At 57.6% G+C, this 22,424-nt stretch overlaps 2 protein-coding genes across 7 annotated transcripts in view; one reads left to right on the top strand and one right to left on the bottom strand.

The window, feature by feature from the left end:
- PLEKHG3 (pleckstrin homology and RhoGEF domain containing G3) overlaps nucleotides 1-17,860 on the top strand; it is a 42,585-nt gene extending 24,725 nt beyond the window's left edge. For 2 of the 5 annotated variants that reach the window (XM_042989900.1, XM_042989899.1), the window contains exons 2-18: nucleotides 2,022-2,408; nucleotides 3,485-3,582; nucleotides 4,823-4,892; nucleotides 5,203-5,249; nucleotides 5,360-5,510; nucleotides 5,599-5,730; nucleotides 5,998-6,180; nucleotides 6,984-7,076; nucleotides 7,332-7,418; nucleotides 7,667-7,700; nucleotides 8,034-8,132; nucleotides 10,857-10,946; nucleotides 11,355-11,393; nucleotides 11,836-11,858; nucleotides 13,222-13,335; nucleotides 14,612-16,013; nucleotides 16,488-17,860. In XM_042989900.1, the coding sequence (XP_042845834.1) occupies nucleotides 2,061-2,408; nucleotides 3,485-3,582; nucleotides 4,823-4,892; nucleotides 5,203-5,249; nucleotides 5,360-5,510; nucleotides 5,599-5,730; nucleotides 5,998-6,180; nucleotides 6,984-7,076; nucleotides 7,332-7,418; nucleotides 7,667-7,700; nucleotides 8,034-8,132; nucleotides 10,857-10,946; nucleotides 11,355-11,393; nucleotides 11,836-11,858; nucleotides 13,222-13,335; nucleotides 14,612-16,013; nucleotides 16,488-17,221 (3,744 nt within the window). In that variant the 5' untranslated portion in view covers nucleotides 2,022-2,060 and the 3' untranslated portion in view covers nucleotides 17,222-17,860. The remainder of the gene's footprint in view (nucleotides 1-2,021; nucleotides 2,409-3,484; nucleotides 3,583-4,822; nucleotides 4,893-5,202; nucleotides 5,250-5,359; nucleotides 5,511-5,598; nucleotides 5,731-5,997; nucleotides 6,181-6,983; nucleotides 7,077-7,331; nucleotides 7,419-7,666; nucleotides 7,701-8,033; nucleotides 8,133-10,856; nucleotides 10,947-11,354; nucleotides 11,394-11,835; nucleotides 11,859-13,221; nucleotides 13,336-14,611; nucleotides 16,014-16,487) is intronic. The other 3 variants (XM_042989901.1, XM_042989902.1, XM_042989903.1) reach the window with 3 other exon arrangements.
- Nucleotides 17,861-20,420: 2,560 nt separating this feature from the next.
- The window catches only part of SPTB (spectrin beta, erythrocytic), a 149,812-nt gene continuing 147,808 nt past the window's right edge, over nucleotides 20,421-22,424 (bottom strand). For both annotated transcript variants that reach the window (XM_042989898.1, XM_042989897.1), the window contains exon 37: nucleotides 20,421-22,401. In XM_042989898.1, coding sequence (XP_042845832.1) covers nucleotides 22,234-22,401 — 168 coding nt within the window. In that variant the 3' untranslated portion in view covers nucleotides 20,421-22,233. The remainder of the gene's footprint in view (nucleotides 22,402-22,424) is intronic.

Consider the following 22,424-nt stretch of genomic DNA (forward strand, 5'->3'; position numbering starts at 1 on the left):
AGCAATGTTGCATTTCCCAAGGGGCTTTCCTCGGCGATGCTCAGAGTTTCACCAAGATGAGCTTGTTAATTAATCCTCCCTTGTTGTGCCTGGAAGGGAGGGAGAAGGCTGGAATGGCCTCAGCGCTGCCACTGTGTCCTTACCTGCACAATGAGAGGCTCCTTCCTATAGATTGCAGAGGAGGTGACACCCCTCCCCCTGCCCAAGCTGAGACCTTCTGTGGCAAAGTGCTGTGCTGGAGAGGGTCCTTGCTGGGCTCTTGATTTTCAGCTCAGGAGAAGCACTGGTTTGTTCATCATTTTCCCTTTGCCAGATCACCTTTAAGGCCCCTGAGCTTAGGTCACTTACAGTCTAGAGGAGGGGATCTCACACTAGTCACAGTCACACAGGGGGTGTAAGGGTAATCCTGGGGTTCTGTAGGAGTAGGTAGAAGGGGGCCTCCAGGTTTGTATTCTGGGGAGGTTTCTAGAAAGAGGGCTGGCTTCTAATCTGAAACCTGAGGATTGGGTATAAGTGACACAGGTTGGGGGGGTGGCATGACGTGGGGTAGATGGAGAGGAAATAATGTCCAGGCAAATAGAACATTTGCAAAAGCAAGAGCTTAGGGCTACTTGTTCCAGGTTGGGGCAGAGGCACAGAAAAGCAGGGGGAAATTCAAGGTTACCGGAGTGAGGCCACCTTCTAGATCCTTCTCATAGCTGTGAAGAGCTCTAGGCTGTGGTCTAGTAATTTCTGAGCCCTAAAACTAGGGGTGAAGGCTTTGGGTTATTGGTAATGAGAGTGATGTTCTAGAACTTGGTTCCTGTGGAAACAGAAATACACGTTCTGGGAAGTGGTGCTGGCGAGCTGCAGTCTTCTGGGGTTGGAGTGGAATGTTCCTCTCCTTCCCAGAGGCCATAGCCCCTCCCAGACTTACTGCTCCAGGTTGGCCTACCTGTGAACAGTACCACCTGCTCAGGAATAAAGTCCACCCGGGGCTGTATTTGCCTTACCTGGGAGCAGTTTCCTGCTTGCTGGCCTTCCTGACTTAGCTGTGCTAAAGGGAATTTAGGGAGACTCATCGGTGGCTCAGCCTTGGGGCATTTCCTGGGCGCTGGGAGCTGGGGTGAGTCAGGGCCTGTGCCAGGTGCTGGGGGTTGGGGAGCCTTCGTACTATCTCCTCTACCTTCCCTGTCAGTATCCAGAAGGTTTCAGATTCATGGTGAAGTCGCTCGTGCCCCAGAGATGGAATCCCGAGGAGATTCTTACTCTCTGGCGTGTGTGTTGTCTTAGGTTTTAAGAGCAAGATCTTTACCTGCCCTTGCTGGTGACCCCAGCACAGGTCCCGACAAGTGGGCACTTGGGAAGTGCTTTTTGACAATTGCTGTTATCATCACTGTTCTGATGAGTTATGGAGCCCTTGCTTTGTGCCAGCCACCGCGCTCAGACCTGTATGTGTTAGCAGGTCCCTGCATCCTCGTGGACACAACCCTTGGGTAGGTGCTGAGATGCTGAGGTTTTGAGAGGCTGGGAGCTTTGCCACGGCAGTGGGGCCGGGCTTGGGATTCCATCCGAATGCACCCTCACTGCTGCTATGGTGGAGATGTCCTCTCTGCTTTTCTGGGCATCGGGTTTCTGAGCCCTTTATTGTCCTTGGATGTGGTTTGCCCATCCTCACCCTGGGAAAGCTTGGAGCCAGGAAGGCATGTTACCTGGGCCTCCTTGTGCCTGTTGGCAGATTCCGAGGGAAAGGACCCCCTCCACATTCAGAGCTGTTGTTTTTAACATTGTGGTGAAATACACAGACATAACATTTCCATTGTAACCATTTTTAAGTGTGTGGTGTTTCAGTGGCATTAAGTACATTCCCAGTGTTGCTCATCTGTCACCACCATCATCCCCCGGACTTGATTACCTCGCAAAATGGAAACTCCGTACCCATTAAATACTAACTCGGCATTCCCTCCTCCCCCAGCAGCCACCCGTTTCCCTTCAGTTTCTGTGAAGATTCCAAGGTTCAATTCTTTGTCTGTCCCACCCAGAATCTCTCTGGAGTGCCCTCTCCAGGCAGCGATGCCAGGATGCCTGTCTCTGCCTCTCTCCGCCAAGAGTGCAGCCAGGAGCGGCCAGTGAGCCTGACCTCCACCACCTCCTCGTCGGGTTCATCCCGTGACAGCCGCGGTGTCATGGAGGATCCCAGTGGCTCCGAGGCTTCTGCTGAGAACGGGGCAGGCTCCCCGCGCGGCCGGCATCCCCCCAACGGCAACCCCAACTCCAGCGGCTGGCTGAGCGTGAGGGGGCCCCTGTCTCCGTTCAGCAGCCGGGCCCCGGCGGCCCCAGCACATAAGCTCAGCTACCTGGGCCGAGTGGTGCGGGAGATCGTGGAGACGGAGCGGATGTATGTGCAGGACCTGCGCAGCATCGTGGAGGTGAGGCCCGCCACCCAAGGGGCTAAGGTTGGGAGGGGGCCCGGCCTCTGGCTCCTGGTGGCCCAGCTCTGTTGTAAACCTGCTTCCACCCCTGGAAGGAAACTTCTCCCTGATAGTTGGTTTCAGAAGACCTGCTTCCCATGGAGTAGTGGGGAGGTCTCATGCGGCCTGCTCTGGGGGAGCCTCTGACCGCTCCCACTGCCTTACAACTTTGGGTCACATCAGTAGCCCGGGCCCACAGAATCTCCTGCAGGCCATTAGGGGGCAGGCACGGTTGGTGGGGAGGGGCGGGGACTGCTGTGCTCATGGAAACTGATCACAGTGAGGACACTGGCCTGGATGTTGCCCACCTGTGCCCAGATCCCTGCTCTGTGGTTGCCTGGCTACGGGGTCTCGGGCACCTGCGTAAGCTCCTGAGCCTCGGGTTCCTCACCTGGGACGTGAAGACGCACCCACCTCGTAGGGCCATGTTGGTGAGGCATTTCACACTGCGGGCACGCAGGAAGGTGGCTGTGTGGCTGCCACTGAGGACGCCCTCTGCTCGCTGCAGAGGGAACCGTGTATTTGTTTCCAGGGCTGCTGTAATAGATAACCTCAAGCTGCGTGAGTAAAACGCAGACACTTAGTCTATCTTGGTTTAGGAGGCAGAATGCGTTCCACGCCTCTCTCCTGGCTTCTGCCAGGTGGTTGCTGCCTATCCTTTGCGTTCCTCGGCCTGTTGATCTATTATCCCGACCTCTGCCTCCACCTTCCTATCGCTGCCTTCTCTGTGTCCTTTCCTCTTGTGAGGACACCAGTCATTGGAGTTAGGGCCCACCCTAAATCCAGTAGAATATCGTCCTGAGATCCTTGACTCATTACATCTGCAAAGACTCTATTTCCAAGTGAGGTCACCTCCTGAGGTTCTGAATGGATATCAGTTGGGGCGTGGGGAACTATGCAGCCCAGTACGGTAGGCCATGTCTGTGAAGTCACACTGTGGTTGTACAGAAATGGGGTGTGGCTGGAGGAAGTGGGGGGACGGACTGTACCTGGGGCAGGGTGGAGGATGGGCTCTGATGCCTCCCTCCACGCAGGACTACCTCTTGAAGATCATTGACACGCCTGGGCTGCTGAAGCCAGAACAAGTCAGCGCCCTCTTTGGGAACATAGAAAACATCTATGCACTGAACAGGTATGGAGTGGGACTAACACATACTGCGTTCTGCCTATGAGGCCCATCTTAGGGCCTAGAAGGGCCCTGGATGGGCCTAGTCTCCTGGGCTGTGACATGTGGGCCAGGGGCCTGATCACTGAGGGTGGGTGGGTAGTGGTGCTCTACCCCTGTAAGGTGCTACAGTCAGCTCCCTGTAGGAGAGAGGGGGTGTGGGGTCATGTGCCCTGGGGCTGCTGTGCCTCCTGTCAGGCGGGGGAGACCATCTGAGGTCATGTGCATGTTGGGGCCAGACTGGGCCAGGCCAGCACCCCCTCAGGGAATGGCTGGACTCTGGCATGTGATGCTCTTCTCTCTGTCCCTTTGTGGCCCTTTGTCTCTTCCATCTTTCTCCCCTTCTTGCACATCCCTTAACTTCTTCATCACCCTCCTACTGACCCCATGGGAAACCAGGGCTCCCTGGAGGTGATCTGACCCATTAGGTGAATGAACAGATCAGGCGAAAGGGGAGGCTGAGTGAGGTCTGGCAGGAGGCTACTTCAGGGCAAAGGGGCTCCTTGAAGATATGGCGTGTGCTGCCTGGGCCCACAGATTCCCCAGGGCGAGGGCACTGGTCGGGGGAGCGTGCTTGAGGGGACAGCATTGATAGGATATAGGGCCCTCTGAGATGGCTGAGAGACTTCCTGCAGTGCAAGCTTCAGAAGGCTGGGAGGGCAGGGTGACTTGGGCCAGGTGCTGGTGGGGGTTGGGAAGACAAATGCATGGGAGGAGGTGACAGGGGAGCGTTGTGGTTAGGGTTTCCCATAGCATCCCAACCCGAATCCAAGTTCAGGCTCTGGGACTCCCCCTCTCTCCCTTTCCTGCATCCTTTTGCACCGCGGTGTGTGTGTCGGGGGCCTTTGCTTACTTTGGGAATCCCAGCCCTCTTCTTCTTCCCCCTTTAATCTCAGTCTGTGTGTGTTTGACTCCTTCTGCTTGCAGAGGAGCTGTCTCTCCTCCCAAGGTGGGTACTCGCATCCCCTTTCTCTTGCTTGCTGAGCATGTGGGGCTCCTTTGCTCCCCATCTTTGCGGCAGTGCTGAATACTCTGTGGTTGCTGGCCTGCATGGGGCTCACTCTGAGGGGGGAGAAGCCCTGACTCTTTGGCGTGTCACCAGGGCTGGCTGTGTATCTGGGAACCAGGAGGTTGGGGAGGGGACTTGTTGGTAGGTGTGGAGGCTGTGAGCTGTCTGGGGTCTGACGACCACTCCCCCCTCCCCCAGCCAGCTACTCAGAGACCTGGACGGCTGCAATAGTGACCCTGTGGCTGTGGCCAGCTGCTTTGTGGAAAGGGTAAGAAGGGCTGGCTTCTTGCCTCTTGTCCCACCTTGCTGGGGACTCAGAGGCACAGGAATGCCCAGCAGAGGCTTCTGCCAGGGGAAGGAGGGGCGTTCTGGGGTGCCTCAGGTGGGAGGGGCATTCTGGGGTGGAGCCAGGGGCTGCTAGGTGGATGGGGTGTCCCAGGGAGATGGGTACAAGGATGGATCTGCAGGTGTTCAGGAAAAGGGGGGCAGAGTGTACTCTGGGGATCAGGGCCATGTTTTTGGTATTCCCAAGTTTGCAGCCTCCCAGAAATCACTATCTTTGTTCGGTCTCTTCTTAGAGCCAAGAGTTTGATATCTACACCCAGTATTGCAACAACTACCCCAAGTGAGTAATTGGGGTGGAGAGGGGAGGTAGAGTTATTTGGTGGGCCTGGAGCACCACACGCCCCCATCTAGGCCTTCCCAGGCAGTGACGGCCGCCTCCCCCCCTCCCAGCTCAGTGGCCGCCCTGACCGAGTGCATGCGGGACAAGCAACAGGCCAAGTTCTTTCGGGACCGGCAGGAGCTGCTACAGCACTCTCTGCCCTTGGGCTCCTACTTGCTGAAGCCCGTCCAGCGCATCCTCAAGTACCACCTGCTGCTCCAGGTAACCCAGAGGTCTTCCTGAGGATGCGGGGCCCAGGGGAGAGGCAGGGCCTGAGTCTGGGCCGCCTGAGCGCCTGTCTCCCGCACAGGAAATCGCCAAACATTTTGATGAAGAAGAAGACGGCTTCGAGGTGGTGGAGGATGCCATTGACACCATGACCTGCGTGGCCTGGTACATCAATGACATGAAGAGGAGGCACGAGCATGCAGTCCGGCTCCAGGTGCTGCAGGGCTGGCGGCTGGAGGGACTCGCAGGGGTGGTGGGGCGAGGTGGGGTGGCGCTTGGGAGAGCGCATGTGGCCGCCTGCTGCGGTGAGCTGAGGGCTCGTTTCCCTGTGGGGTGGGCTTCTCTGTGGCGAGCCCTTGTGGCAGCGTGTGTCTGGCGGATGCAGGTGGTGGCTGTGTCTGCAGGAGTTTTCTGGGGCTCACGCAGTCCCCAGAGTGTCATGAGCAGCCTGACTCTGGGGCTCCCTGCTTCTCTGCTGCAGGAGATTCAGTCACTGCTCATCAATTGGAAGGGACCAGACCTGACCATCTACGGGGAGCTCGTCCTGGAGGGCACGTTCCGCGTGCACCGCGTGCGCAACGAGAGGACCTTCTTCCTCTTTGACAAAGCTCTGCTCATCACCAAGAAGCGAGGCGATCACTTTGTCTACAAGAGTCATATCCCGGTAACCAGGCTGCTGTCATGTTCTCTGCCCCTCCACTCCTTCTCCACTTCCCCCATTTTAGTGGGCCAATCTCCAGACCCTTTTTTTTTTTTTTTTTTTAAAGATTTTGTTTTTGGGGCGCCTGGGTGGCTCAGTCGGTTAAGCGGCCGACTTCAGCTCGGGTCATGATCTCGCAGTCCGTGAGTTCAAGCCCCGCGTCAGGCACTGAGCTGACAGCTCAGAGCCTGGAGCCTGTTTCAGATTCTGTGTCTCCCTCTCTCTGACCCTCCCCCGTTCATGCTCTGTCTCTCTCTGTCTCAAAAATAAATAAATGTTAAAGATTTTGTTTTTGGGGCGCCTGGGTGGCTCAGTCAGTTGAGTGTTGGACTCTTGATTTTGACTCAGGTCATGATCCCGGGGTCGTGGGATGGAGCCCCGAGTTAGGCTCCGCACTGGGCGTGGAGCCTGCTTGGGATTCTCTCTCCCTCTCCCTCTCCCTCTCCCTCTGCTTTCTCTCATAAAATAAAAATAAATTAATTAAAAAAAAAAGATTTTATCTTGAAGTAATCTCTCCACCAGTGTGGGACTCGAACCTAAAACTCCAAGATCAAGAGTCACATGCTTTACTGACTGAGTCAGCCAGACGCCCCCAGGCTGCACTTCTTGACCTCTTCATGGGCTCCGGGTTGGTGTGGATACAGCTCTATCCTTCTGAGATTACTCTTCCTGCCTCCCCAGATGGTCTCGAGGGGCTGGGGCCCCAGGTCACTCCCACCCCCCCAGTGTCCCTTCTTGTGCTTGACTGCACTCTCTCTCTGCCCCAGTGCTCCTCCCTGATGCTGATCGAAAGCACCAGAGACTCCCTGTGCTTCACCGTCACCCACTACAAGCACAGCAAGCAGCAGTACAACATCCAGGTGAGGGTTGGGAGGCTGGGGACAGACCTGCCTTCTCAGCTCGCTTGGCTCTACTGAGCCTCAGTGTCTCTCTCTGGAAGGTAGAGATCATTGTGGACATCTCTCAGGCTTGTGTTGGGGAGTTAAGATAACCTCACAGAGGCCCCAGCACAGGCCATCTTTCTGCCGCTGCCCCCCTGACAAGCGTGGCCTACGTTGGACGGCTTCAGTCTTGTGATAATAACACCTGGCTCCCTCTCCCTCGGGTCCTTCCAGGCCAAGACAGTGGAGGAGAAACGGAGCTGGACTCACCACATCAAGAGGCTCATCCTGGAGAACCACCACACCACTATCCCCCAGAAGGTGAGTGCCGGGGGGTACCCCACCTAGCCCCTGATGGGCTGCAGGGAGAGGTGATCCTCAGCCAGGGCCAGGGGCCCACCAGTGCCTCACCCTCTGGACGTTGGCTCCACTCGACAGTGGGGATCAGCCTATGCCCTCGGCCTCAGCCTAGCACTGCGGGTGTCCCGGTGCAGTAAGAGCCGAGCTGGTGGAGCAAGGGAGGCACAGCACATAGTGAGGTGGTAACAGGGTGTTTCCTTTCCTTCCAGGCCAAGGAAGCCATCTTGGAAATGGACTCCTACTGTAAGTGTGCCCTTTCTGCCTGCTTTGCCCCTAGTTGTGCACATCTCTAGGTCACGTTGCATCCTGGGGAAGCTCTGCCTACTGCTTATATTGCAGGGAGCAGAGAGGATGGGAAAGGGAAGCTCCTTTTGTCAAAGGCTAGAGGTCTGCTGCAAGGTCAAGGGCATGGTCCTGTTGGCAGGTGCGACTCCTAGTGCCTCACGTTCCTGGATGGAAGATGGAAGAGAAGGGAGCTCTGGAGGCTTCTGGCCCCTGGAGCTGGGGCGCGCAGCAGAAGTGTGGTCAGGTATAGTCAGAGTCTAGGCCAAGGCTGATTGTGAATCTCGTGTGCAGATCCCAGTCGGTACCGCTGCAGCCCGGAGCGCCTGAAGAAGGCTTGGTCCTCCCAGGACGAAGTGTCCACCCACGTGCGGCAGGGGCGCCGGCAGTCTGGTAAGGGAAGGGCTGTGTGGGCAGAGACGCTTCCTCGGAGGACTCTGGGCCAGGAGGGGGACTGTGTGCAGCAGCATTTGGGGCTGGCTGTCACCTCTCCGGACATCTTGGGAAAGGGCAGGTCCCGGGAGGGTTGCTGGGCACATGTAGAGCACCCCTCCCAGTGCTCCTGCTTCGGGCCCTTCTTGTGCCCCAGGGTTGGGCAGCCCACCTTTTCCCGCACCCTGGGAATGCTGGTTTACTCAGGGCTCGGTGCCCCTTAGCTTTCCCGCGACTGAAACCTTATTCCTTGGCCATTCAGAATCCTGGAGCCCAGCCAGGAGTGACGCTCAGACATCATGGGTGATCCCCAGCCCAGTTCTGGAGCAGAGCAGAGGCAGGACGCGGGGAAAACGAGTTAGATGTCAAGTGGCACCAAATCCAGACAGGAAATATTTACTTTGGGTCTCAGGAAAAGTTCAGTTTTCCTCTGCTGGGTTTTCTTCCATGACTGGGCTTGCTGCTATGTACTTGGAGTTACTGGAATGAATCGTCTGTTGAAAAAGAGAGAGCCTTGCGTTTATTCTTAGCTCTGGGGGTGATAAGTGTGTGTATTCTACGTCTGTTCGTCTGTTTGTACTCTTCAGTCCGAGGCCCAGGGACAGACTTAGCCTCAGCTGGTACCTACCAGACATAGACGAGGTGAGAGTTGGAATGAGAAATGTCTCAGAAACCCCTGGAGAGAAGATTTGGCAGTATGGGCAGCACTGTCCTGGCTTAGATCTCCGTGGTGCACTGGGCTTTGACTGGCTGTGACCCACGGGTCCCCTGAACAACTATGTGGATTGACACGTGGGCTTTGGTTTTCTGGAAGGTGGAACCAAGCGGTCTCTGGAAAGCTTTTGTGATTTTGTTTTGTTATATGTTCCTCCCAATGGACCTTAAACCCTAGGCAAATTTGCTATGGTTGCAAAAGTTTTACGATGTCGTATTGTTAAAAGCCCCAAACTGAGGGTGTTACTTTGTACGTTTCTGGCCCTTTCTGTTTTCCTTTTTTTCTGTAACGTTCTTCCTGCCCTTCTAGCATTCCCCTTTAACCTGCCATAGCTTTGCATTGGAAGCTTCTGGATCATGGAGGTGATGATGGTGGTGGTGGTTGAAACAGCAGTACCGCCTGTCATAACATCAGTGTCCAAACTGCAGCTATCAAGGCACTCAGGAAATGAGCTGTTTTAGAGCTAAGTTTCCACAAGACTGAGACTTTAGCCCGTGAACACGGATGGAGTCGTGTTCTATTTACTTGTGTTCATACTTTAGTTTCAACCATTATGAAACAAACATCTCTCCTTTTTTTAAAAAAATTTTTTTAATGTTTATTTATTTTTGAGAGAGAGAGAGACAGTGTGCAAGCAGGGGAGGGGCAGAGGGAGAGGGAGACACAGAATCCGAGGCAGGCTCCAGGCTCGGAGCTGTCGGCACAGAGCCCGACGTGAGGCTCAAACACTGGGATCCTGACCGGAGCCGAAGTCATACACGTAACTGACTGAGCCACCCAGGCGCCCTGAAACAAACATCTTTCTAAAACATGCTGCCTGCTCTTGAGCCTTTCGGGGTAGAGGATGCTGACCGCAGTTGAACTTTCCCCTTTCTGGAGACTGCTGCGGCCTGTGAACAGCTAGGGCAGTGGCGTTCGTCGTGTGGTGTCTGTCCTTAACCCGGAGCGTTGGTTCTCGTCTGTGGTAGCGTGCTCGCCTGTAGCTCTTCTCCCCACTTGTGTTGTTTGAAATCAGCTGACTGAACTTGTAAGAAGTGTGGGTAAAGACAGGCCGGCAAGGGGCCCCTGGCCATCTCAGTCGGTGGAGCATGCGACTCTTGATCTTGGGGTCATGAGTTTGAGCCCCATGTTGGGTGTAGAGAGTATTTTATTTTTTTATTAAAATAATTTTTTTTGAGTTTATTTATTTTGAGGGGGAGAAAGAAAGTGTGCGTGACAGGGGCAGAGAGAGAGAGAGAGACAGAGACAGAGAGAGACAGAGAATCCCAAGCAGGCTCCACACTGTCAGCACGGAGCCTGACGCAGGGCTCGAACTCCTAAATCAAGGGTCGGTCGCTTAACCGACTGAGCCATCTAGGCACCCTGGGTGTAGAGATTACTTCTAAAAAAGTGTTTAAAAAAAAACAAAAAAGGGGGGGGCAGGAAGTTGCTGAGAGGGAGACACAGGCCCAGTGCTAGCACTGCCGTGACGCATGGAGCCACCTACTCTCTTGCCTCCGGGCCTCCTCCTTCCCGACTGCTGAGCTGGGCAGAGAAGTACACCCTGGATACGGAAGGTGCTGCTGTCATTACTTGTCACTTACGAAATATTCTTGATTACAAGCTTTAAGGTGAAAGAGTAGGGCATTCTACTTTTCTCACTTAAAAAAAACAGTCGGATTAACATTTACTTATGTTGTGCGTGTACCCACACCCACACCTCAGTGGAAAAAACTTCAGTGTGCTCCCCTGCTCGGGAACAGCCCGGAGACCTCGGTAGATTTTCCTTCTGCCCCCCAAGTTTATAGTGGGCTGCCCAGTTAACACCAGTGGGGCAAGAACAGTATGGGCTAAGGTCAAGACTGCGTGGAGCGGTCCCTCGACACATGTCCTCTTGTCCCTGCCTGTCTCAGGTCTGTCTTCAGAAAGGCTGGGGTACACGGTGCTGACACCATCAGCCTAATGGGTGTTGTTTTGTATCTTGTTCCCAGAGCCCGGTCAGCCCCTGTTCAGCCGGGCATCACTCCCCAGCGGGCAGCGAGGCTTCACGGAGCCAGGCCTTAAGGGCCGTAGGAAGTCGGGTGCGACCTCTGCTTTCCAGCCAGGGGTGCTGCGAGGGGGCCGGGCCTCGGGTGTCGCTAATGCGCTGATGTGCTTCTTGCAGGGAGGGTGGGGCTTGAGGTAGAGCCAGGCATCTCCAGAGACGTGGCCGGTTGGTCCTAGGAGGCAGCATGGGGCTCTGGCTCCGGAACTGAGGGCCCTGGGCGAGGTGCACTAACGCAGCGATTGTGGGCAGAGCTGCTCCTGGTGCTGGCTGGGGGTGGCCCGGGCCCTGCTTCCCTGTGCGGTAGGTACGGAGCCCCAGAGCTGAATGGCAGCCAAGCTGGAGGGAACTTTGAGCTGGTGGTGTCGGTGGCGCTGTGAGCATGGGACCGGGGCCAGGCCTGTTTCCAGGCCTGCACTGACTGTCCATTCGCTTTCCTTCTCAGAGCCCACCAGACACCTGCTCAGGCAACTCAGTGAGAAAGGTGAGTGTGAGCATGGCCGGGCCTTCCCGGCAAGCTCTCGGGTAGGGGCAGGGAGGTGTGACACAGGTAGCCTTCTGGGTGGGGGTACTGAGGACAGTTTAGAGGGGACGCTGCCTCCCTTCCTCCTTCCTCCCTGGAGGTGGGCCTCATCCCTTGCTGTCTGGGGAGGGGGCTTGAGTCCTCCCTCCTCACACACTCCTTGCACCCTGTCCTCGGGGAACAGCAGGAGAGAGTGACACACACAGGCCTGTTGCACTCTGCATCTCCCAGGGCCTCTGCTCTGTCAGTCATTCCTTTGAAAGCCCAGGAGACCGGGTGAGGGTTCTGGGAGTGGGAGCCCTTCCCCAGGGGGCTCCTGGCTTCTGTAAAGAGGCTCTTCCTCCTGCTTACCCATCTCTTCTCCCCTCCCCCTTGCCTGCGTGCTGGGACCCTGTGGTGGCAGCAGGTGGAACAGCGGGAATGAAGGTAAGGCCGATGGGCAGAGAGGACTGGCCTGACGGAGGGGGGGTGGGGCTGCCGGGTCAGCGCCCCCGCCCCTTCAGCTCTCACTGTCTTCATGCATTCCATAAATACCTATCGAGCACCTCCTGTGTGCTGGCCTCTGTCTTGAGAGTCACAGAGACGAATAAGCCATGGCCCTTGCCCTGGGGACCCTTCTGTACCCTTTTCCTGGAATGGTACCCTGGTGGTGGCCCAGCCTGGATCTTCTCCATTTTCTCTCTCTGGGGCAGGCAGACCTCGCTGGGTCTTGAGTTCCTGACCAGGCTCCAGGTCCCAGCCTTCCACCTTGAGGAACCCCACCCCCACCCTCACTGGGCCCTGGTGGACACCAGGGGTTGGGTGTTTAAGTGTGGCTTTCTCTGGGTAAAGCCTCCCCACCCCCAGCCGCTGGCAGGAGGAGGGGGCTTGCCCAGAGGCTGGTCACGAGGGGGTCTTGTGCTCTGAACAGCATGCAGGCAGTGCCGGCGCTCTCCTGGACTTTGGGCGGCCTCCTCGTGCTCAGGGCATACAGCCAGAGGCTGAAGGGGCTGCCCGGGAGGAGCAGGAGGAGGAGGAGGAGGAAGAGGAGGAGGAGGAGGTGGTGGAAGAGGAGGAGGAGGAGGAGGAGGAGGAGGAGCAGGCCTTTCAGGTGTCTCTGGAAGACTTGGCAGGGCATGAAGGCAGCGAGAAGGGGGCCAGGCTGGAGCCCCAAGGCTCGGAGGAGGAGGAGGAGGAGGAGGAGAGCCTGGCAGTGGCGGAGCAGGTAGCCGACTTTGCCAGCTCCCTGCTGGCCGCCCTCCACTGCTGGCACTATCGGGCCAACGCTTTACTTTTCTCCCGGGGCGCTATGGTGAGGTGTCTCTTTGATCTCCCCTCCTCCTTGCATGTTCCCTGGCGAGTGCATGCCCATCCGGGAGTTCTCTCCCCTGCCCTCCCACCCCTCCGTCCTGTTCCTTCATTCCTGCCATCAGCACCTAACCCCTCGCCTGCTGTCACGCCCCGGTGAGCCCCTGGCATGTGCTGTTCCAGTACTGGGCGTGAACTAGCTTACTCCCCAGTGAGCATGACTAATGGGATGGGGGCGGTGGGGAAGGGGGAGAAGCCAGCACACAGAGGGGCTGGAAGGGGCAGGAGGGTTGGACTTTCCTGAGGCTGCACACCTGGCAGGGATTTCTGCATCCCCAGACCTTGCAGTTCAGGTTGACTGTGGAATGGCTCAGGTCCCAGGCTGGCTCTCGGTACAGCCCAGCCGCCTTGGGGGCTCAGAAGGTTCTGCCCACGTTGGGCTGCAGAAGGGACGAGCTCCCAGCTGTCCCAGGAGCTGATGATGGCCCTCTGCTTCCTGCAGGGGAAGGGGCGTAGGGAGTCCGAAGGCCCCAAGAGCCGCAGAAGGCCCGGCGGCCGGTCTCCCACTAGTGCTGAGAAGCGCATGAGCTTTGAGTCCACCTCTTCGCTGCCAGAGGTGAGTGGCCGGCAGGCAGAAGGGGGACGGTGCGGGAGTGCCCGGAGCACCTGGTCTGCAGGTGGGGCTTCCAGGCACGGGCTCTCCTGTTGGGCCCGTGGGGACAGATCCCCTCCTCCACACCCCAGGACTCTTTGCCCCTTTAGGAAGCCTGTCTGGCCTGTGAGCGTGTGGTAGTGTGAGCGGGCAGCTCCTTTCTTTGGGCAGGTGCAGACTCTCGTCAAGGGCCATATTCGTGGAAGTGACCAGATTTTAGGTCCCTTCAGCCAGGCCTCCTGGTATAGGGTGTAAGGCCCTGCCCCCGCCAGCATGCCAGACATTTAAGTCACACCTGTGCCCACCTGGGTATTGACATCTGGGCACTTCCTGCTTGTCCGATGTTTTGTTTCTTCCTTCTGTTGCCTGCAACAGCTCAGGTAGAAAGAGGCTGAGAGAAGTTGAGTGACTTGCCTGACATCAGGCAGCTGCTGAGGGGCAGAGCTGAGGTCAGAACCTGTGACTCAGAAGCCCCCCTTCCACTTCTTGGCACGCAGGCCTAAACCATGGGTCCTGCTTTGCAGACTTGGGACTAGAACCATTGGAATTGGGTCTGATTCCTTAGAATGTAGCATGTTTGCTCTTTTTCCCGAAGGTCCCTGTGGAAGGCTGCCTGTACTGGCTGGTTTCGTGGTTCAGATCACCTTCAAGGTGGTCAGGAGGAAGTTCTTGAATTTGCTTCCTTCCTTGCCTGTCTGCTGGGCATCTGCAGAGTTGTGCATAGGGCCAGAGGCTGGCTGGTAGGAGCCAGATGCCGGTCTTCACCCTCTGACAGGACTCTAGCATGGGGTCCTGTTGCACTGTGGACCCTTATCCACACAGGAGGCCCTTACCCCTCAGGGAAGGTGGGTCTGAACCCAGAACAACCCCCATGTGGCCTCTAGGGCCTTAGGGAGCTGCCTCTCCATCAGGCATACCCTGTGTTGTATGCTCCCACCTTGTCCCTCTGGTTCCCAGGCAGGCTGCCACTGAGAGGTGCCAACACCACCCAATATGTGTTCTTAGAATTGTCCTTGGGTTTTACGACCCAAGCCCCCTCGCTGCATGATGGCTGGGGGTCATCACCACATTCTTCTCTCTAAGGACCTGTTTCCCCACTCTTGAGTTGTACTCATTCTCATTGCCTTTGGTCCTAAACTGCATGCCCTCTCACTGAACCGAGAGAGCAGGTTGTGCTGTCCGCTTATCCTTTGGATCTCATGAGGGAGGGTTTTGGCTCACATGAGTTCTGTTATCCCAGGTTGAGCCAGACCCTGAGCCTGAGACAGAGCAGGAAGTATTTGCTGCTGTGGAAGGTGCCAGCATCGAGGAGGTGCCCTCAGACATGCAGTCTCCAGAAGTCCTGGAAACACAGCTTGATGCCCACCAGGAGCTGCTGGGGATGGCCCCCCCGGGTGACATGGTGGACTTTGTGGTGGCTGAGAGCACCGAGGACCTTAAGACTCTGAGCAGTGAGGAGGAGGAGGAGGAGGAGGACGTGGGTGCCACGCAGGAGCCCGAGAGCCTCCTGCCGCCCTCTGTGCTGGACCAGGCCAGCATCATTGCCGAGCGCTTCGTCAGCAGCTTCTCTCGGCGGAGCAGCCTGGCCCTGGAGGATGGCAAGGCCAGCGGCTTTGGGAGCCCGAGGCTGACAAGCCGGAGCAGCAGCGTGCTCAGCCTAGAGGGCAGCGAGAAGGGCTCGGCCCGGCGTGGCAGCACCACCGACGCCCTCGGCTCGCAGCCGCCCCCAGAGGTGGACAGTGGTGTGGGCGTGGCCACGGAGAGCAGCCCTTCGGTCAACGGGACGGAGCCCCCGAGTCCAGGCTGCCCTGCAGAGCCCGACAGGTCTTCCTGTAAGAAGAAGGAATCGGCACTCTCCACCCGAGACCGGCTGTTGCTGGACAAGATCAAGAGCTACTATGAGAACGCGGAGCACCATGACGCGGGCTTTAGCATCCGACGCCGAGAGAGCCTCTCCTACATCCCCAAAGGGCTGGTGAGGAACTCCGTTTCCAGATTCAACAGCCTTCCCAGGCAGGACCCAGAGCCCACGGCTCCGCTGGGGCACAGGAGGCAGGTGGGCTCCCGGCCGGCTTCGTGGGCTATGTTTGACCTCCCAGGCCCCAGCCAGGCGAGCGCTGGGGAGCCGGCTCCTATCACAGATGCTGAGTTCAGGCCGTCTTCAGAAATTGTAAAGATCTGGGAGGGAATGGAGTCTCCCGGGGAGAGCTCTCACAAGGGGCCTGGCCAAGGCCAGGCCAATGGTTTTGACCTGCACGAACCGCTCTTCATCCTGGAGGAGCACGAACTGGGGGCCATCACTGAGGAGTCGGCCGCTGCCTCCCCTGAGAGTGCCTCCCCCACGGAGCGGCCCAGCCCGGCCCACCTGGCCCGGGAGCTGAAGGAGCTCGTGAAGGAGCTGAGTGGCGACGTCCAGGGGGAGCTGGTGGCTCCACTGCACCCGCGCATCGTCCAGCTCTCCCACGTGATGGATGGCCGCGTGAGCGAGCGAGTCAAGAACAAGGTCTACCAGCTGGCCCGCCAGTACAGCCTGCGGATCAAGAGCAAATCTGTGCCAGCCAGGCCACCACTCCAGTGGGGAAAGGCGGCTCCCACCATTCCCTGCCTGCCGGAGGAGGCTGGAGCGCCCTCGGGTGGCAAAGGTACAATGAGGGGGTGGGGGGTGGGCCCTTCCCGCAAGTCTGGGGTGGAAGAGCTTCTGAGGAGCAGGTTGGCTCCTGGAGGAAGGTGACCCTGTAGAACCATGACCAAAGAGAGGGCTGGACTCCACACGCAGGGCGGTGCGTGGCCCTGCTGTAACACCCTCACCGCCCTCCCCCGGCCCTTCCTGTGGAGCAGAGACCTGGGGGAAACGTGGCCATGGGCCCGCTCTTCCAGGGGAGGAAGCTCTCGTCTTTTCCTGTGACTCCTGACCCCACGTCCAGCTGCCTTTTCCTCATTCTTCCCATTGCCCTCCGATAAAGGGGCCGTGGATGGTGAATGTGACTTCTCTGCCATCACAACCCAAACCCCAGTAAGCAGCCTTGCCTGGAGTGGGAGCAGAAGGCAGTTCTGAGTCCTCACTTGCCCTCTCCCCTCCCGCCCAGTGGGTCAGTCAGCTCACTCTCTCCCCACAGGTAAGAGAAAGCCGGTGCTGTCCCTCCTCAACGATGAGCAGACGGTGGCCCCGGAGCATAGCCCGCCCAAGCCCTGCTCTCCTCGGCATTGCTCCTTCAGCCCCACCGCTGCCAGCCCGAGGACCACCTCGCCTGGGGTCCGGCCCTCCTCTCGAAGCCCCCTCAGCCCCTTCGACACTGAGACCTTCAACTGGCCTGACGTCCGAGAGCTCTGCTCCAAGTACACCTCCCACGACGAGGCATTCCAGGCCGAGGGCGGCCGGCCCCGTGGCCAGCCTGTCAACCGGAGCCGCTCGGTGCCGGAGAACATGGTGGAGCCCCCTCTGGCGGGCAAGGTGGGCCGCTGCTGCAGCGTGGGCGCCAAGAGGGGCCGGGCAGACCCAGAGGCCACCCAGCCCCAGCCCCCTGGGGGATTGCCCCAAAGCAGGCCGGTCGGAGAGGAAGCCCTGTATGTCACCGCGGACCTCACCCTGGAGAACAACGGGCGGGTGATCGTCATGGAGAAGGGGCCTCTGCCCTGCCCCGCTGCGGGGCTGGAGGAGGGCAGTGGGCAGAGACCAAGCTCACCAGCAGCCGCGGTGGGACAGGGCCTGGATTTCCAGGAGTCTGGGATTTCCAGGAGTCCGGAGTATTGGCCAAAGGAAGAGGGTCCCAGGGACCCAGTGGACCCAGGCCAGCAGGGCAGAGTGAGAAACCTGAGGGAGAAATTCCAGGCCTTGAACTCCGTAGGGTGACTCTGAGTCCAAGGAGAGGGAGGAGCCATGTGGCTACGGGGGGGACGGAGAGGGACCACGGCAGGCTTGCCCTCAGGCCTGGCTCACCCTGCTCACAAGGGCCCCTGGAAGAATGCTCTGGTGTACCCGGCAAGTGTCTTCACCGGGAACCGGCTGGCGCACCTCTGGGCTCGGGGCGATTTTCCACGGGCCCAGTTGAGCCTTTCTTCCCACCGAGGCCAGTGTGACCACTTCCCTTGTATATAGTTCTTCGGTGAGAAGCTGAATATTTAAGCTCTTCTCTTCCCAGGGAGAGCAAGTCGTGCTCAGGCCTCCAGTGTTGGGCTGACCACTGCCGGGCTGAGGCGCCCACCCGGAGGAGTCGTGGGGAGGTGGCCTGGGGAGGCTTTCCTCTTTGTGTCTTTCCTTAGGATCCAGGCAGGAACCAGGCCCATAATTTATTGCTTCCCATCCCGCGGTATATTTGTGTGTGCAGGTGAGAGTTTGTGTGTGTTCTTTTGTTGTGGATTCCTCTCCCGTGAAGAGTGTAACGCGCTCAGTTCAGGTACTTTTGTAGGTTGTCTTGCTGATCCTGTGGTTGTCACTAATGTATATACATTTCATTATTTGCCAATGGTTCAATAACCACTGCTGACCAACCGGCCTGTGTGTGGCTCCTCACTGGGCCTCACTGGGGTGGGGACGGTTGATCAAGGCCAGGGATGTCTTAGGGAGGCGGGCTGCGGGGGTTGTTGCTGTCACAGTCACTCATTCGTCATCTGTGCTCACAGAGCATAAGGCACCAGGGTGCTCGCCGGGGAGGCTGGGGCAGCAGCGTGTGCAGGAGGGAACTTGTTTTTTGTCTACCCCAGCCTGGCATCCTGTCGGTGGCAGGAGTTGGGGGTGGAGGGACCAGGCCAGGTTTTAGCTTCCTCAAGGACCAAAGTTCAACTAAACAAGGTGGGGGAAATGAATGGAACGTTTTTCTAACAGGCGGAAGTTTCCAACGTCTGGTGCCCTTTTCTCTCCCTCTCTAGTTCCCAAGAGACATCCTAAAAGGCAAGGATTCTAAACTTGGAGCCTAGACATGTCTTGAGGTGGCCTGCAATATTGTGTAAAGAGAGCAAGTGCATTTTTTCTGGGATGGAACCTCAGTTTTCATCCCGTTCTCAAAGGGTCTTTTCTTGAAAGGGCTAGGAATGCCTGCCTGTTTCTAATTGGGCTTTCTTTCTGCCCTTTCTCTGTGGCGCACCAGCCTTGTTTGGCCCTGTTCCTGCAGGCGTGTGTTCCCACAGGTCTTGTGGGTCAGGGCTTCGTGAGCTTCTGATCTCAGAGGACAGACTCGGCCTGAAGGCAGGAGTGCAGAGTCTAAAGAGGCCAAGGGAAGAGTGGAGGCCAGGGGAGGCCTCTCCGAAGCAGCAGCAGACAGGGCTAGCCTGTGTTCTACCCATTGTCTTGAATGTTATGCGGTTTCCGCAGTTGCTGAGGATAGAGGCGTGTGTTGGGGTATGACGCTCAGTAGCTATAAATTTACTGGAGTGAGAGGACGCCCAGGTTCTGGTCCCAACCTCTTGCCATTAACTAGCTGGGTCACCTGAAACTCTTGCTTTTTGCTTATCTACAAATCGAAGGAAATGGATGATGTACAGCTTGTCAGACTCCCTCAGACTTTTCAGGGGGTAGGGTCTGGGAAGTTGCAGTGAACACCTTCCCCAGGTGATCCGTAACCATCTAGGAGTGATGGTGAGCCCTGAACCAGCTCACTGGTTCTCACTACCAGTGAGAATGGTCAGTGGGGCCTTTTGAAAAATAGCGATGCCTGTTTCGCCCCCCACCCCCACCCCAGACCAAATGACCAAATGAAATCGCCCCTCTGGAGATGAATCTCAGGCCAAGTGAGGGCCAAGATCTCTGTCCAGAGCTCTGTGGGGGAAAGGCTTGCTGAACGCATGAACAAGCAAGCGCTCTCGGTCTCAGGCAAGGCACAGCTCCTGGGTGGTGGCCTAGGCTTTTCCAGGGACAATCCAGAGAATCTGTCCCTTTGTCTCCATGATACCCCCTTGCTCAACTACCCCTCCTTGGTCCAGTTCAGAGGGAAACAAAACCAGTCAAATCAGTGAGAAAGATGGAGCATTATTGATTTATTAGAAAAACTAGTAAATGGGTTTTCTCTGGTTGGTGGAAGCACATTTGAGCAGGTGGAGGACAAGGCCCCGCTGGCCCCAGGGCCAGCCCCAGATCGCGTGGTCTGTGCCCAACAGGGCTGCAGTCGTGTGTAGCTGCCTCCTCCTCCCTTGTGTCCTCCCTGAGCTTGCTTGTCCAAAGGACCAAGTCATATGGTCCTGGATCCCTGTCTGCTCCCACTAAAGGGAGGGGAGAGAGAGATCCAGGACCAACCCCGGGGACCCTGGTTGCCCTCCAATAGGCAGGAAAGAGAAATGGTGTGGTGGGGACGCTGGGCCTTCCACAAGCTTCCTGTTACTGGTGCTAGTTGTGGGGGCCGGGGGGACGCCTGAGGACCCTCCATACCCGCCTCAGCCAATCAGTTCAGGCAGGGGGTGAAGGGGAAAGAGAGAGGGAAGGAGGACTGCCTGACCATGCCCAGAAGGAGCTTCGTGTAAGCTGCCCTGGGGAGGAAGCCTGTTATGCTGGTGTGGACGGGAGCTGTGTCAACCTAGTTTGGGAATACCGTTAAAAGACTGCAAAGTAGAAAACGGAAGGAGGGGAAAAAGAAACCTTGCCAGGGCACCAGGAGCTTAGCCCCAGGTGGCACAGTCTCCCAAAGCTGGGCTCCTGTAGGCTCAGTCCTGTTGGTTGAGTGCCTCGGGGCTTGCGTGATGGGAGACGGATGTGTGGGGAGCTGGCAATAGATGGGCCACATGCAGCTGGCTGCCAGTCTGGGGGACCCGGGGTGGTGAAATCCTACCTCTTCCTTTGGGATCCTTCCATTCTTTGGACTATGGAGTCACTTGCCGGAAATGTCTCACCTCAGTTGCAGCTTTGGCACACATGGAGGGGACAGGGTGGTCCTTGGTCTCCCTAAAGATTGGCCCAGGGAGAGGAGGAAGATTCTTGCCACTATCTGCCTTGGAGCAGGACATGCCCTCAGATGCACTAGAGGCCTTCTTCATCACCAGTTGAGTATGGTCACCTCACTGCCTCCTGCCTTGGTTTCCCCAGATGGAGAAAGAGGCTGGTGAATGGTATATACTAGCTTTCCTGTAGATGCAAAGAGGGATGCAGGATTAGATGCAGAGAGGCCAAGTGAAGACCCTGGCTCTAAAGGTGGGGCCACCTGATCTGGGGGTGCTGGGCTCTATTGGAGAACTTCCCTCCTGTTCTTGTCTGCTGAAGTTAGCTTCCCCTTGGCAGGGTGGTATTGATCTCTAAGCTGTGCCTGCACTAGGGGCTCCTGGGAAGGCCCAGTGACTCTGGATGCCTACCCTTGGAGTTGCTATGTGGGCCTCACCCACATCCAGAGGAATCATCTGGGTGTGTCTGAGCCTCCTCATGGGGAAGGTAATGGAACAGCAGCCCCTGGGACTTTTATGGTCTCTTCAGGGGTAATACCTGCTGCCCCCAGCATGACCCCTCTTTTGGACCTAACCCCAGTCCGGATGCTGGGCTGGCACTGTATTGCTTTCAGGGTGCTGGAGGAGATCCTTGTTGGAACGAGTGCCCTCTTCCCTCCAGAAGTCTGGCCTTAACAGCATGGGGAAGGCTATCCCTGGGCAAATAGGTTGTCGCAGGCCTCCTTTAGGCTATGCTTTGGGAAGGGGGGAGGGGTGTTGGACGTTGGGTGACCTCTGCATCCATGTGACTTTCCCACGACCCAAGGCCAGGACCTTCAGGAGAAGTGGAGCAAGGGGTGCCATACCTTCAGGGCCCAAACCCGGCATTTGTCCCAGCTGTCCAGGGGTTGTGTTATATGGGAGGTAATACCCAGGTATGGTTTCTTTTGCCACCCCAGAGTGACAGGTCATGAACTTTGCTGTCCGTCCAGCCAGCACCCTCAGATGGTACCAGCTGCAGACAGGACACACTGGGCATTTGGCTTTGGGCTGCTTTGCTGTAGGTGCTGGGGCATCTTTCTTGTATCTAGGAATCTGTACTGTCTCCCTGAGGGGCCCTGGGGCTGAATCGTACTGTGCTGGTTTGGTGGGGAGGTGGGGAGGGTCCTAGGGTGGAGAGGCAGAGCCCTGGGCAGTGTCCAGGTCTGTCTGTCTCCTTCACCTCTGAGCCTTACGCTGCTCTGTTGTTTTAAGAAGACCAGCTTGAGAGCTTTTACCTCCCTTTTACCACCTGTGGTGGTAGCAGAGGGCACCGGAGGCAGCCTGAGGCCCTTGCATATAAGACCCACCAACCTTGGACTGCACCGTTTTTTTTTGTTTGTTTGTTTTGGTGAGAGAAAGAAGGGGGAAGGGATCAGGTGGCCCTTGAAGTGAGAGTCCCAGTTCTGAGGAAGCCCAGTGGGGAGGAGGCCCATTGTGTCCTCTGGGTCCCCAGGGGCCCCTTGCCTAGAGCTAGAGCCCTGTGTGGTTACCTGAAGCTCCTTCCTCATGCCCCTAAGGGGGAGGTCAGGCGTTTCCAGTGTCCTCTTCTCTTTCCCTGGCTGTGACCAAAGGGGAGGTGGCCCCAAGCAAGATCTGCTTTGGGAGTGGGCAGCATCTGAGGAACCTCTTCTCTCTTTTCCAGCTTTTATGGGGCTTGGAGGTTGGAGGGCCCTCATACTGGAGGAGGGGTGGGGGAGAGGAAGGCCTGTGCCTGGGAAACCATTTCCTGCCACAGGGGTCCCTGGCCTTCCCCCCGGACCGGGACTGCACGAAGGCGGAGGCAGGCGTCAGCCGGAGGGCGGAGGCAGGGATCGCGGCACAGCGGGCCCAGGCCACCGGATCGCAGGCGCAGGCAGGCGCAGGCAGCGGGTGGCCCGGGCGGTGGGCTGCGGGGAGGACTGGCCCGGGCTGAGGCCCGAGGCCCCAGGCGCCCCGCCAGTCCCTGCACAGCTCGGTCCTGCTGGCGGGGCTCCAGAGAGGCTACTTCTTTTTGGGGAAGAAGCTGAATCTCTTCTCCTTGTCTTTCTTGCCAAGGCTGGCGTCGGGGCCGGTGATGGAGGGCAGGGGCAAGCTCTGGGCCTTCACGCGGATGCTCTGGGATTCATTGATGGCGGTGCTCACGCCCTGCAGCCAGGACAGCATCTCCTCCTGCAAGGCAGAAGGGTCATGGG

This window comes from Panthera tigris, chromosome B3 (genome assembly GCF_018350195.1).
Source record: "Panthera tigris isolate Pti1 chromosome B3, P.tigris_Pti1_mat1.1, whole genome shotgun sequence".
Classification (NCBI taxonomy): Eukaryota; Metazoa; Chordata; class Mammalia; order Carnivora; family Felidae; genus Panthera; species Panthera tigris.